Source organism: Bufo bufo, chromosome 4 (genome assembly GCF_905171765.1).
Source record: "Bufo bufo chromosome 4, aBufBuf1.1, whole genome shotgun sequence".
Taxonomy (NCBI): Eukaryota; Metazoa; Chordata; class Amphibia; order Anura; family Bufonidae; genus Bufo; species Bufo bufo.
This window is the reverse complement of record NC_053392.1, coordinates 280,919,372-280,931,881: the sequence shown is the minus strand read 5'-3', so window position 1 is coordinate 280,931,881 and position 12,510 is coordinate 280,919,372. Positions and strand designations below refer to the sequence as shown.

At 43.7% G+C, this 12,510-nt stretch overlaps 1 protein-coding gene across 1 annotated transcript in view; it reads left to right on the top strand.

Moving 5' to 3' along the window:
* B3GAT2 (beta-1,3-glucuronyltransferase 2) overlaps positions 1-12,510 on the top strand; it is a 304,820-nt gene that overhangs the window by 290,880 nt on the left and 1,430 nt on the right. Inside the window, exon 3 of the mRNA XM_040428639.1 lies at positions 11,977-12,125. Within this exon, the coding sequence (XP_040284573.1) occupies positions 11,977-12,125 (149 nt within the window). The remainder of the gene's footprint in view (positions 1-11,976; positions 12,126-12,510) is intronic.

Genomic DNA, 12,510 nt, shown 5'->3' with positions numbered 1-12,510 from the left:
ATACTGGAAGCCTGTGCTAGCATTTCTCCTGCGGTGTTGCTATCAGTGTGTGAAAAGTGGGAGAAGAGGGTTGCATTGACAATCCAACACAATGGGCAGCACATTGAACACATTTTGTAAGTGGTCAGAAACTTGTAAATAACTCATGAAAGAATAAAGTTACGTTAAAACCAAGCACACCATTGTTTTTCCTGTGAAATTCCCAATAAGTTTGATGTGTCAAATGACCCTCTTCCTATTAAAAAAACAAAAGTTGGATTCAAAATGGCCGACTTCAAAATGGCCGCCATGGTCACCACCCATCTTGAAAAGTTTCCCCCCTCACATATACTAATGTGCCACAAACAGGAAGTTAATATCACCAACCATTCCCATTTTATTAAGGTGTATCCATATAAATGGCCCACCCTGTAGATTGAACACATGCACCCATGCATGGCGCATGGCTCACCCCTCCTTGGTGCAGCACCGCCACCATGTTCTTCCTGTTGTCGGTCACCATGGTTCCGATTTTTATTTGTTGCAGAGAAAGCCAGGATTCGATTTCTTGATGAAGGACATGGAGCAGTTCCTCCCCTGGGCAAACGAGGTGTAGAACAGCATGACACCACCATGCCCTGCACATGTGGTATGCTGGAGGAGCACTGTGAATTTCCCCTGCAGTGGAGGCTGAGGACACAGTGGTAAAAAGGGAGGCAGAGGTGGACATTGTCGCAGGACCAACAGAGTGAGAACGTGGAGGCGGAAGCTGCGTCATCTGGCCAAGTTGCTGGTGTGGCTGGGCAGGAACCAAATTCACCCAGTAGGCCGTAAAGGGCATATATTGTCCCTGACCGTAGTTATAGCTCCATAAGTCGGCGCTGCTGTGCACTTTGGTAGACACCGACAGGCTCAAGGACTGGCCCACCTTCTGTTCTACATATTTGTGCAGGGCTGGTACTGCCTTTTTGGCAAAGAAATGACGGCTTGGGACTCTCCACCTCGGCTCGGCACAAGCCATCATTTCACTGAAAGATGCAGTCCACCACTTGGAAAAGGAGGGACTGCAGTACCAGCAACTTGGCCAGGAGCATGTTCACCTTCTGCACCATAGGATGACCACACGCGTATTGCTGTCTCTTGGCAATCGCTTCAGTGATTGACTGCTAATGAAATGAGTGACGAGGAGTAGGAGGAGCAGTAGCATCAGGATCGGTCTATGATGGGAAGGACAGACAGCCCCCTTCGGCTAAGGTGGTGGAGCCTTAATTGCCTGAAATCGAGTGCATGCCACTGGGTGATGCAAAGGTTGCTGCGGCAGGCTGGACAACCAAATCGGAGCCAGTTCTCCCAGGACACTATATGGTGACGCTGCTTATGTTGACACAGGGCCGTGGTGCCAACATAATGTTGGCACCCTGGCCACGCTTCACCTTCTGCCCACAGATTCGGCAAATGGCCATGTTCACCTCCTCCGGCGGCCTAATAAATAACTGCCAGGTGATTTTACCCCCAACACTCCGCACTGACTGACTGCTATGGGTGTTGCCTCCGTGAACCCCTGCACCACTACTTTCCGGGCAAGTAGGCTCCTGCGAAGCGGGTGGTCTACCCCCAGCATGTTTGGCTCCTGCCCTCCCGCTGCTGCCACGCTACCAACTTGCTGGCTCCACCGCTGCCTCACACGCAAGCTGCCACCCTCTTCTCCCGATGATGAAGCCCCTTTGTCATCCGGCTCTCAATTGCGATTGGCTACATCATCATCGAGTACTGTCTGCACCGTCTTACTGATGTCCTCGTCAACGGTCTCTGAGCCAGGAGCCTGACCGTTCGCAACACCAACTCCCACGCCACTTTCCTCATCACTACCTGCCAGCCTACCAGAGGAAGTGGCGGATGTCTTCTCCAGATCTTGGCTGGGCAGTAGCTGTTGACTATCCTCTAGTAGCTCGTCCTCGCTGTATAGTGGAGCTGAGTGCATAGCATATAATACTTGTCTGGCTGAGGGAACAGAAAAGGACAGAGGCAGGTTGAGGACAGGTGAGGGCACAGGGCCTGCTCCCAGGCCTTGCCAACTAAGGGTTGTGTCTGACGAACCAACCAAATCTTGACTAGGGGTGTCTGATGTCACTTGGGACAAAGTGGATGACCGAGACAACCATTAAAGCACCGCTGGGTTGCTGGTCAAGACACGACCGCTAGATGACACCAGGAGCTCAGGCCAGAAAGTGACCCCTGCTGCCATGGCCCCTTACACTGCTTTAGGACTATGCCCCTCCTCTGTGCAGGACCTGGCCTGTCACTTCTCTGTCTGAAGGCTGTAATTTTGTCACTTCACCGCACAACGGCTAACAAGCATTCCCCCCCCCCACTAATACGCCACCAAAAATGCTTTAGAACATATAACTGCACCGCTGAATGGCTAATAAGCCCTTTTGGACCCTGTTCTCCTTTTATAGTGTGGAATAATTCCTTCCTACACTTCAAATGATCTTTCCCTGAACTTCTATTCAGCCCAAAAAAAGTTTTAAAGCCTTTCCTACCACGCCTTTCCCTGCACTAAGTACAATGGAAAACGGCTGAATCCTAAATGGCTGAGGCTATTTATAGGGTGGTGACATCACAGGGGCTGGCTAGCTGCTGATTGGCTGCATGCATGGCATTGTGGGTGATCCCTTGTTCCCAGAGTTTATTGCTCCATGTCCTAACATGTGCAGCAGCGATTTTAGTAAAAAAAAAAATGCGATTCGTTACCACAAAGTGTGAGGAAATTCGGATTTGGTGCGAATTAAATTTTTCCTGAAATTCGGATCGAATTCCACTTTGTCAACTTCGATTCGCTAATCTCTAGTAAGGACTGTAAAACTCTTCACTCTCCTTGGGCCCTTATTTTGCAATGTCTAGATGTGGTTTGATTTCTGTATCAGCTGACATTACTCTCTCTACCACCACCCTCTTGAGCATACTGTTCACCTGTATATGCACAGAAATATACAGGAGGCGGCAAGCTAAATCACAAATCTCCTGCCTGTCATTATTTATAAAAAAATAAAAAATAAATGCAGCTCAGGCGAACAGCACTGCAGACAGACGATGAGCAACTGGATCTCATTATGTAGATACTTAGGCTACTTTCACACTAGCGGCAAGAAATTCCGGCAGGCTGTTCCAGTGGGTGAACAGCCTGTCGGATCTGTGCTGCCGCTAGTGCACGCGTGCCACAGACTACCACTCCAGCCCTATTGACTATAATGGGGGCGGGTCGGAGTTCCGGCGGCAGCACGGCAAACATGCAGAGAGGCAGCCAGAATAAAACTACGACCAACCGACACACCGACACACACACACACACACAATATGCGGGGTATTACAGCTTTGTCCTATTCACTTGAACAATGCAATGGTGAAGGCACTGGAATGTATGATTCCTGTAGGTTTCCTTCTGCAGCCATACAGAACTGAAATATACAGAAGGCTTTATTTAATTGATAGTAGGATGATGTTACTGCAAGATGCTATGTGGGTGACATGTGTTGCTTATTCTGCAAAACCATGATTGCTACAGAAAATATTTAACTCCTTCCTTCTTAAAGAATAACCTGCCAGAGACTGAAGCTAAAAATACTTCAAGAACCAACCAGCACAAATCTGATAATGTTTGCTATTATGTTCAATCCTTTATAGCTAATTCTGAAAGGTGTAAATTCCTTTGAAAAAGTCTCATATACTGTCCTTGACTTGTTAGGCAATTTACTCAATATGTTTAGTTTTTAATAAAAGCATTCCAGAAAACTGTATGGAAATACCATCTAGATTAAACCTATCAGAATTATTGCTCAGTTTGGAAGAAAGGGATTGAGTCAACAAAAAATGACCTAATGTTCAAACCAAACTTTTAACCACTTGACGCACACGTAACGCCGATAGGCGTCCAGGCAGCGGCTCTCTCAGGCTCAGCGACGCCTATTGGCATCATCTCGTGTGAGCAGAGATTTCCTGTGAACGCGCAGTAAACAAGTTGAACTACAGCCTGCCAGCAACGATCATTCGCTGGCAGGCTGTAGATGCGATTTTTTTAACATCAGAAAGGTATATTAGACGCTGTTTTGTTAACAGCATCTGATATACCTTCTACCTGGTCCTCTGGTGGTCCCTTTTGCTTGGATCGACCACCAGAGGACACAGGCAGCTCTGTAAGTAGCACCAAGCACCCCACCCCCCCCCCCCCCCCCCCCCGTCACTTATTAACCCCTGATCACCCCCCTGTCATTGATCGCCCCCCTGTAAGGCTCTATTCAGACGTCCGTATGTGTTTTGGCATCGGCAATGTGCTTTCCGCATTTTGCAGATCCGCACATTGCCAGAACTATATAGAAAATGCTTTTTCTTGTCTGCAATTGCGGACAAGAATAGGACATGTTCCATATTTTTGCGGACACGGAAGTGCAGATCCGCAATTCCGGATCAGAGCGGGACAAAGTCTGTCCCCATAGAAATTAATGGGTCCGCAATTCAGTTATGCAAAATGCGGAACAGAATTGCGGACGTGTGAATGGGGCCTAAGGGTCCCTTATCACCACCAGTTAGTTAGCTACTTGTTAGGTAGTTAGCGCCCAGCCCACCGCAGTCACTAATTAGCGTCATCGCTGTCGCTAATCAGCACTAGTACTATATAGTATCTGTAAGTAATCAAGACTGATCGCAATCAGATCTATATCAGTACATTAGGGTCACCTTAGGCTCTACAAAAAACGCAGTGTGCTCCTGATCTTGTGCACACACTTGCGTTCAGTCCGCCCCACCGCAGTGACAGAATTTTTTTTTTCTGATCACTGCAAAAACACCGTAAAATCGCTGCGGCGCTATAAAGATCACTTTTGAGCTTTTTGGATCTTTATTAGCGATCACAGCTTTTTTGTTTGCACATTTTCGGGCAGAGATTTTTTTTTATCCACATTGAGCGAATGAAGAAATCTGTGCCGTTAATTTTTTCTTTCAGCCCAGAGGCTGAACGAAAAAAAAAAAATCTCATTACCCGTATGCTCAATATAAGGCCTCATGCACACAACCGTGCCGTTTTTTGCAGGCCGGAAAAAACAGAAGGCGCCCGTGTTGACTTCCGCAATTTGCGGAACGGAATGGGCGCCGGCAATATAAATGCCTATTCTTGCCCGCAAAACGCGGACAAGAATAGGACATTTTATATTTTTTTTAGCGGGGCCGCGGAACGGAGCCATGGATGCGGTCAGCACACGGAGTGCTGTCGGCATCTTTTGCGCCCCCATTGAAATGAATGGGTCCGCATCCGAGCCGCCAAAACGGCGGCTCGGATGCGGACCCAAACAACGGTCGTGTGCATGAGGCCTAAGGAGAATAGCAGAAACTCCTAATGCTGGCCATACATGTAATGATTGCGGAGGCCCTCAAATGCCAGGGCAGTACAAACACCCCACAAATGACCCCATTTTGGAAAGAAGACACCCCAAGGTATTCGCTGAGGGGCATATTGAGTCCATGAAAGATTGAACTTTTTGTCACAGGTTAGCGGAAAGGGAGACTTTGTGAGAAAAAAAATTAAAATAAATCAATTTTCCGCTTAGGCTACTTTCACACTAGCGTTCGGGGCTCCGCTTGTGAGTTCCGTTTGAAGGCTCTCACAAGCGGCCCCGAACGGATCCGTCCAGCCCTTATGCATTCTGAGTGGATGCGGATCCGCTCAGAATGCATCAGTTTGGCACCGTTTGTCCTCCGCTCCGCTCAGCAGGCGGACCCCTGAATGCAGCTTGCAGCGTTCGGGTGTCCGCCTGGCCGTGCGGAGGCAAACGGATCCGTCCAGACTTACAATGTAAGTCAATGGGGACGGATCCGTTTGAAGATGACACTATATGGCTCAATTTTCAAACGGATCCGTCCCCCATTGACTTTCAATGTAAAATCAAAACGGATCCGTTTGCATTATCATGGTTTATCAAACTGATTATTATGGTAATGCAAACGGATCCGTTCTGAACGGATCGAAGCGTTTGCATTATAGGTGCGGCTCCGTCTGTGCAGATACCAGACGGATCCGCACCTAACGCAGGTGTGAAAGTAGCCTAACTTGTGCCAAAAAATAAAATCTTCTATGAACTCGCCATGCCCCTCACAGAATACCTTGGGGTGTCTTCTTTCCAAAATGGGGTCACATGTGGGATATTTATACTGCCCTGGCATTTTAGGGGCCCTAAAGCGTGAGAAGTAGTCTGGAAAAATGCCCTCCTAAAAGGTACTCGTTGGACTTTCGGCCCCTTTGTGCCCCTAGGCTGCAAAAAAGTGTCACACATGTGGTATCGCCGTACTAAGAAGAAGTAGGGCAATGTGTTTTGGGGTGTATTTTTTCATATACCCATACTGTGTGAGAAATATCTCTGTAAATGACAACTTTTTACTTTTTTTTTATACAAAGTTGTCAATATACAGAGATACTTCTATCACCCAGCATGGGTATATGTAAAAATACACCCCAAAACACATTGCCCTACTTCTTCTGAGTATGGTGATACCACATGTGTGACACTTTTTGCAGCCTAGGTGCATAAAGGGGCCGAAAGTCCAACGAGTACCTTTAGGCTTTACAGGGTTGCTCACAATTTAGCCCCGCCCAAAATGCCAGAACAGTAAACACACCCCACAAATGACCCCATTTCGGAAAGAAGACACCCCAAGGTATTCACTGAGGGGCATAGTGAGTCCGTGGGAGATTTTTTATTTTTTTTGCCAGAGGTTAGCAGAAATTGAAACTTTATATATTTTTTTTTTCCTCAGAAAGTGTCATTTTCCGCTAACTTGTGAAAAAAAATTAAATCATACATGAACTCACCATGCCCCTCCGTGAATACTTTGGGGTGTCTTCTTTCTAAAATGGGGTCATTTGGGGGGTATTTATACTATCCTGGCATTCTAGCACCTCAAGAAACATGACAGGTGCTCAGAAAGTCAGAGCTGCTTCAAAATGCGGAAAATCACATTTTTATACCATAGTTTGTAAACGCTATAACTTTTGCGCAAACCAATAAATATACACTTATTGGATTTTTTTTTTATCAAAGACATGTAGCACAATAAATTCTGACACAAACTTGTATAGAAATGTAATTATATTTGAACAATTTTACCAGAAAAAGTTAAAAATACACTTTTTTTGAGAAAATTGCGGTCTATTTTGATTAAGATCAGAAAAATGAATGCAGCAATCAAATACCACCAAAAGAAAGCTGTATTTGTGAGAAGAAAAGGAGGTAAAATTTATTTGGGTGCCAAGTTGCATGACCGAGCAATAAACCGTTAAAGTTGTGAAGTGCCGATTTGTAAAAAAGGGCCTGGTCACTAGGGGGGTATAAACCTGTGGTCCTTAAGTGGTTAAATTAAAAATTTTAGCAATGCCTTTCGCACAGTGTATATGCTATTATATAAAAAAAAAAAAAAAAAAATCCTGAAATCTTACCATTTTCATTCTGGCCAGTGTGTCATAATACCCTGACAGTTCTTTTCTGTAGAAATTATCTAATTGTTATCATAGTTAAAATTACAATAGAGGTAACATCTAGATACAGCTAACACAGGATGATACCATTCACAATAAATGATGGTTACAGCTCACCTCCTTCCCCTCCCTGCACAATGACATCTACACAGGTCACAGAGCAAGCCTGCAACACTCTCCCACAGAAGTCAACAAGTTGTCTACAGTTTACAGGTAACTACTGTTCATGTGGATGTTGTAAAGCATCTTGCTAAATACTGTTAACAAGAGCTTAGGTAACAGATGCCCCCATCATCATGAACAGAACATTCAAAAAAAATATCAGAAAAAAATAATAATTTATCAATATAATTTAATAAGTAAAAAAGCGATACATTCCCTTTCTGCCTTAGATGAAGACCTATGAAAAAAAAAAAAAAACATTTCGTGACTGTAAAGAACATTGTGTTGAATGACAAAATCAGGGCCTGAGGGGGTGATGCTTGACTCTGAATCAAATCCCATTGTCTAAGCATGACACAGAACACCAGTTGTGCCGCAGGGTTTTTATGAATACAAATTTTTATTTTTTTACATCGTATATTTTAACTATATTGCTTGAGATGTTTTTTTTTTTTTATATCATGGAATACCAAGATCTATTCTTTAATGGGATTTATTTGAGAAGAAGTGTTTAGTCTAAAGTCTAATGGAAAAACGTTCTAATGTTCTACTCTCTTCTACTTTGTTTTGTATTTTTACTAGATTCTCTACTTAAAGACATAAAAGATTAAAGAGATAGATGTGTCTATTCTTACTGCTTCCTCAATTGTGGGTGCAGTTAAGCCTATGTCACTGAAATAGTAAATTACCCCTTAAAAAAAAATAACCTTTAATTGCATTCTTTAAAATCCCACATGAAATAAACAAACAATAAATCCAGATACTATATGGAGACTTAGGACTAATCCAACAATGGTAGATATTAATACTTTTTCCACATTAGTGGTTATTCTTGATACAGTTGACCTCCATGAGTAGGGCCTAAGACCATCTCTTATTCTCTCCTAATGGTAGACAAATGTAGATAACAGCTGTGCTGTTGCTTTATACTTTCTTGTTCATCCAGGAGAAAAAGAGTAGAAATAAAAATTCGGCTTTTAGGCAGTAGGGGAACTGTCCCTAATGATCTACACTTTCCCTGCCTAAAAGTGGAGTAATCGCACCGAAAGGGGCGGTCTCACTTATCGGTGGCTGTGCCCTGTTATACTGGTTCATTCCTGATATTACCCCAAATACAAGAACACTGCCTTAATGCAAAAATATTGCGTATCGATGCCAGACAATCCTGTGTAGGGAATCCAGATCTAAGTCACAGTGGAGGTAAATGTTGAAAAAGATGCTAGTCCCAAGTTAAATAAAAATTATTGTCCATCCAGGTGATAAGGGTTCAATCAGGGGACTCTTTTCAGTGGCACGATGGCAGTATGATGATGGAGGGTGCCAGCAGATACATGGCGTGCCGTTAAGCCTAACAGCATTCATACATTAAATGGATACTCATCGCTTTTGAGCACTTCAGACACAAGATAGCTACAGAATGTCTCCTGATCGCCTCATACATATGCATGCTGAGCCAAGCATGTACAGTATGTGTGGTGAATGGAAGAGGAAAAGGTATTGCCAGACACCTTTAGCAAACAGCTCATCTTATGGCTCAAAACAAAAGTATTGGTCATATTGAAGTCCAACATGCCAGAGCCATCTTTCTCCCATTATAAAAAGTTGGTCAGTTTGGACAACATACGTCTAATGTACATGGACAACTTTGTAGTTCAAAAGCCACAAATTGGGAAACACAGGTGTTAAGTCATGTATTCGCCTTAGAACTAGCTATCTTATAAAGTGGGCACATAACAGTAAGGCTAGGGGTTTAAATCCACATGTTGGGAAGTATACATCAGGAGCACTCCCAAGTACAGTACCTCCAATGGAAGTCGGTAGCATATCCCAACTGTATAAGTGTCCAATCCGATATGTTGTGACTGCTTCTTCACAGGCAGGAGACTATCCTTTGAACAGTTCAGGCTTTTGGTTGCACTGTAGGTGTATGTAATGACACCCGGCCAGAGTACAGCCATGAAAAGGGTGCTGCAAGGGACAACCATGAATAGGAGGGGAAGAGGAAGTGGACCTACTGTATCTTCTGCAAGACTGAGGCAGGCAGCATTAGAATCTACCAAGGAAAAGGAGAGATCAGCAGCTGCAGACTGGCTTTGAAGGAGATACAATTTTGCAGCCAATGTTTCTTTAGTTCAGATTGAAGCTTGCGCTGCTGTGGATCTGTCCTTTCCAGCCTGCACAGCACCACCTTGCCCCTTCACAGGTGCCTGCAGTAAAACCCCCATGAAGAAAACAGTCTTCCTGGGAGACATTTGTTATAAGCCATGATGAAGAAAAGGCTGCAACTGGACACCATAGACAAGGCAACCAGGCTGTGAGGTTTGACTCCTTGTCCTATCTTCTACTGTGCTGTATAGCCCCACATTGCAAGGGGAAGGGGAGGGCTGAGGCAGCAGCAGTCACTCTAAAATGTCCTAAGAGCTCTGTCAACTGAACAGTACCCTGCCCAGTGAACTTTCCATATATTTACAACTACATCACTGTAGCTTACTATGGTATATATGCTTGAAGGGGTTCTGCAGTTTGTATAAACTGATGATCTATCCTCCGGATAGATCATCAGCAACTGATCGGCGGGGGTCCGACACCCGGGACCCCCGCCGATCAGCTGTTTGAGAAGACAACGGCGCTCCAGCAGCGCCGCTTCCTTCTCAAACAGCTGATCGGCGGAGGTCCCAGGTGTCGGACCCCCGCCGATCAGATGCTGACCTATTCAGAGGATAGATCATCAGTTTAAACAAACTGCAGAACCCCTTTAACGGATGCCTGTGACTGATGCCATCAGTGTCCTCTGGCAACTATAGGCTATTATGCTATGGTTGTATGGAATGGCATAGTCTTCTATGCTGTTCAATCCTTTTTTACTTGGTGGTATACATGTATATCACCTAGATGGAGGCAAATAGGGCAGTCTTTTGGTCTCTGTCTTGCAATGGAGCTCTATTGTCATGTTTTGCATGTAAGGAATTTTCCCAATGCATACAATAAACATAGTAGAAAAGCATGATGGGAGCAGCACCTCAGAATCAAATACTCGTCAACATCTACAAACATGGTATTCTAGACAAAGTTCAGTAGAAAAATAATTTTGTAGAAAAACATTTACAATTCAATGTAACTTAAAGGGGCACAGCATACATTGAGTCTATATATGCTCGGAGGCAAGTTTGGAGATGAATTTCAACAAATATTAGCATTCCCTTGATTGAAGGTTGATAAGTGTTTAGAACTTTAAGTTAGTTTGTCGTGTAAATTAAGTTATAGGAAACCTCAGAAGAGTATGAAGACAACTAAATTGAATATTTAACAGATTTGAATTTACATGAAACACAGATATTTACTAACTTAAAGCCTACCTGAGTTTAACGGAAAAGAAAGTTTGGGCAATGGCTGTGCTTCTTTGTACAATCATAATTGTGAAGGAGCAGTTATGTTTGGACTTTCCTAAAGTCTCTTTCAGCCATATTGTTACCCGTTTCAGCTGGACAGCAAGATGCAATTCTCTCAGAATCAGAAAGTCTCCCTTCTACCAGTACAGTATGCAATGACCTTACTCCCCACTATGTTTGTTTTCCTCTATGGAGCTCAGAAAGCCGATAAGGAGGGAGAGATTAGACTTCGATACACAGCTCTCAGCTCTTCAAAAGCAGTGTATAGGCAGTGCTTCTATCGGGCTAAGGAGGCATGGACGAAATGCCACGAAAGAGCTCTGTAGTGCTTCTGTGGCCTTCCGCTCTGTGTGTTCCAGATTTTGGACCCATTTCAAGGAATGGGTTCGCATCTGTGATACGGTGCGCACGCGGCAGGTGCCAATGTATTGCGGATCCGCTCTTTGCTGGCTGCAATATTCGGCACGGCCAACACATGTTCATGTCCATGGGCCCTAACAGGCAGTGGACTGCAGCTATGGTGTAAGTGAGACCGCTAGAGGCCATGACGTTTCAGCTTTTTCAGGTGGATGCAGGCATATTTTTAAACTTAAATCAATATAAAAATTTGCTATTGACACCATTTCTCTAGTAAATTAAAGGATATTGTGTGAAAGTATAGTGATTTTTTTAAATTATGGTATGTAGGTATTGCAGTTAGTATGGTGCTTATTCGGTTCTTAAGCAGAACCACACCAAAATCTTCAGAGAGGACTTCTTGTACCTTCAACCAAGTTGTAAAAACTCTATGCAGAGCTGACTCTTAAAATTATAGCAGCAAAAGTAATTTCCCTCTCTTCAGACCTCTTACAATGACACTGAAGGTCTTTTTATTTTTATTTTTTGATCAAATAATAATGTTCCGATCTCTGTGTTCACTTTCAGGGTTTGCTGTGAGTCTTCAAGTGATTCTTTCAAGTCCTAAAGCTGTGTTTAAACGCCGAGGCTCCCAGCCAGGAATGCAGGAATCAGATTTTTTAAAACAGATCACGACAGTACAAGAACTGGAGCCCAAAGCAAACAACTGCACCAAGGTAATACTGAATTGCAACATTAGAATTTTTATTTTTTTCTGCAGATACCTTGTTCATCATAGTTTATGTAATACTACATCCAATCCATACCTCTAAAAATGACAGAGGGACAAGACATGTAAGTTCAGAACTGAATCAAGTCATACTTTGATGAGGAACTGTGCTACTATTCCACAGCTATATATACACACACCAGTTACAACTTCCCAAGAGTCAAGAGAAGCACTGATATTAACATAGTGTGTGTGTACTCCAGACCGACCTGATAAAATGAAACAAAATTAAAACTAAAAATCTGTTTTTTGGAGATTCTGCTCTGACTATAAATAAGACAAATGGAGGAAAAAAAATATAAAATTAAAACCTTTAGAAATCAGAAGTAAAA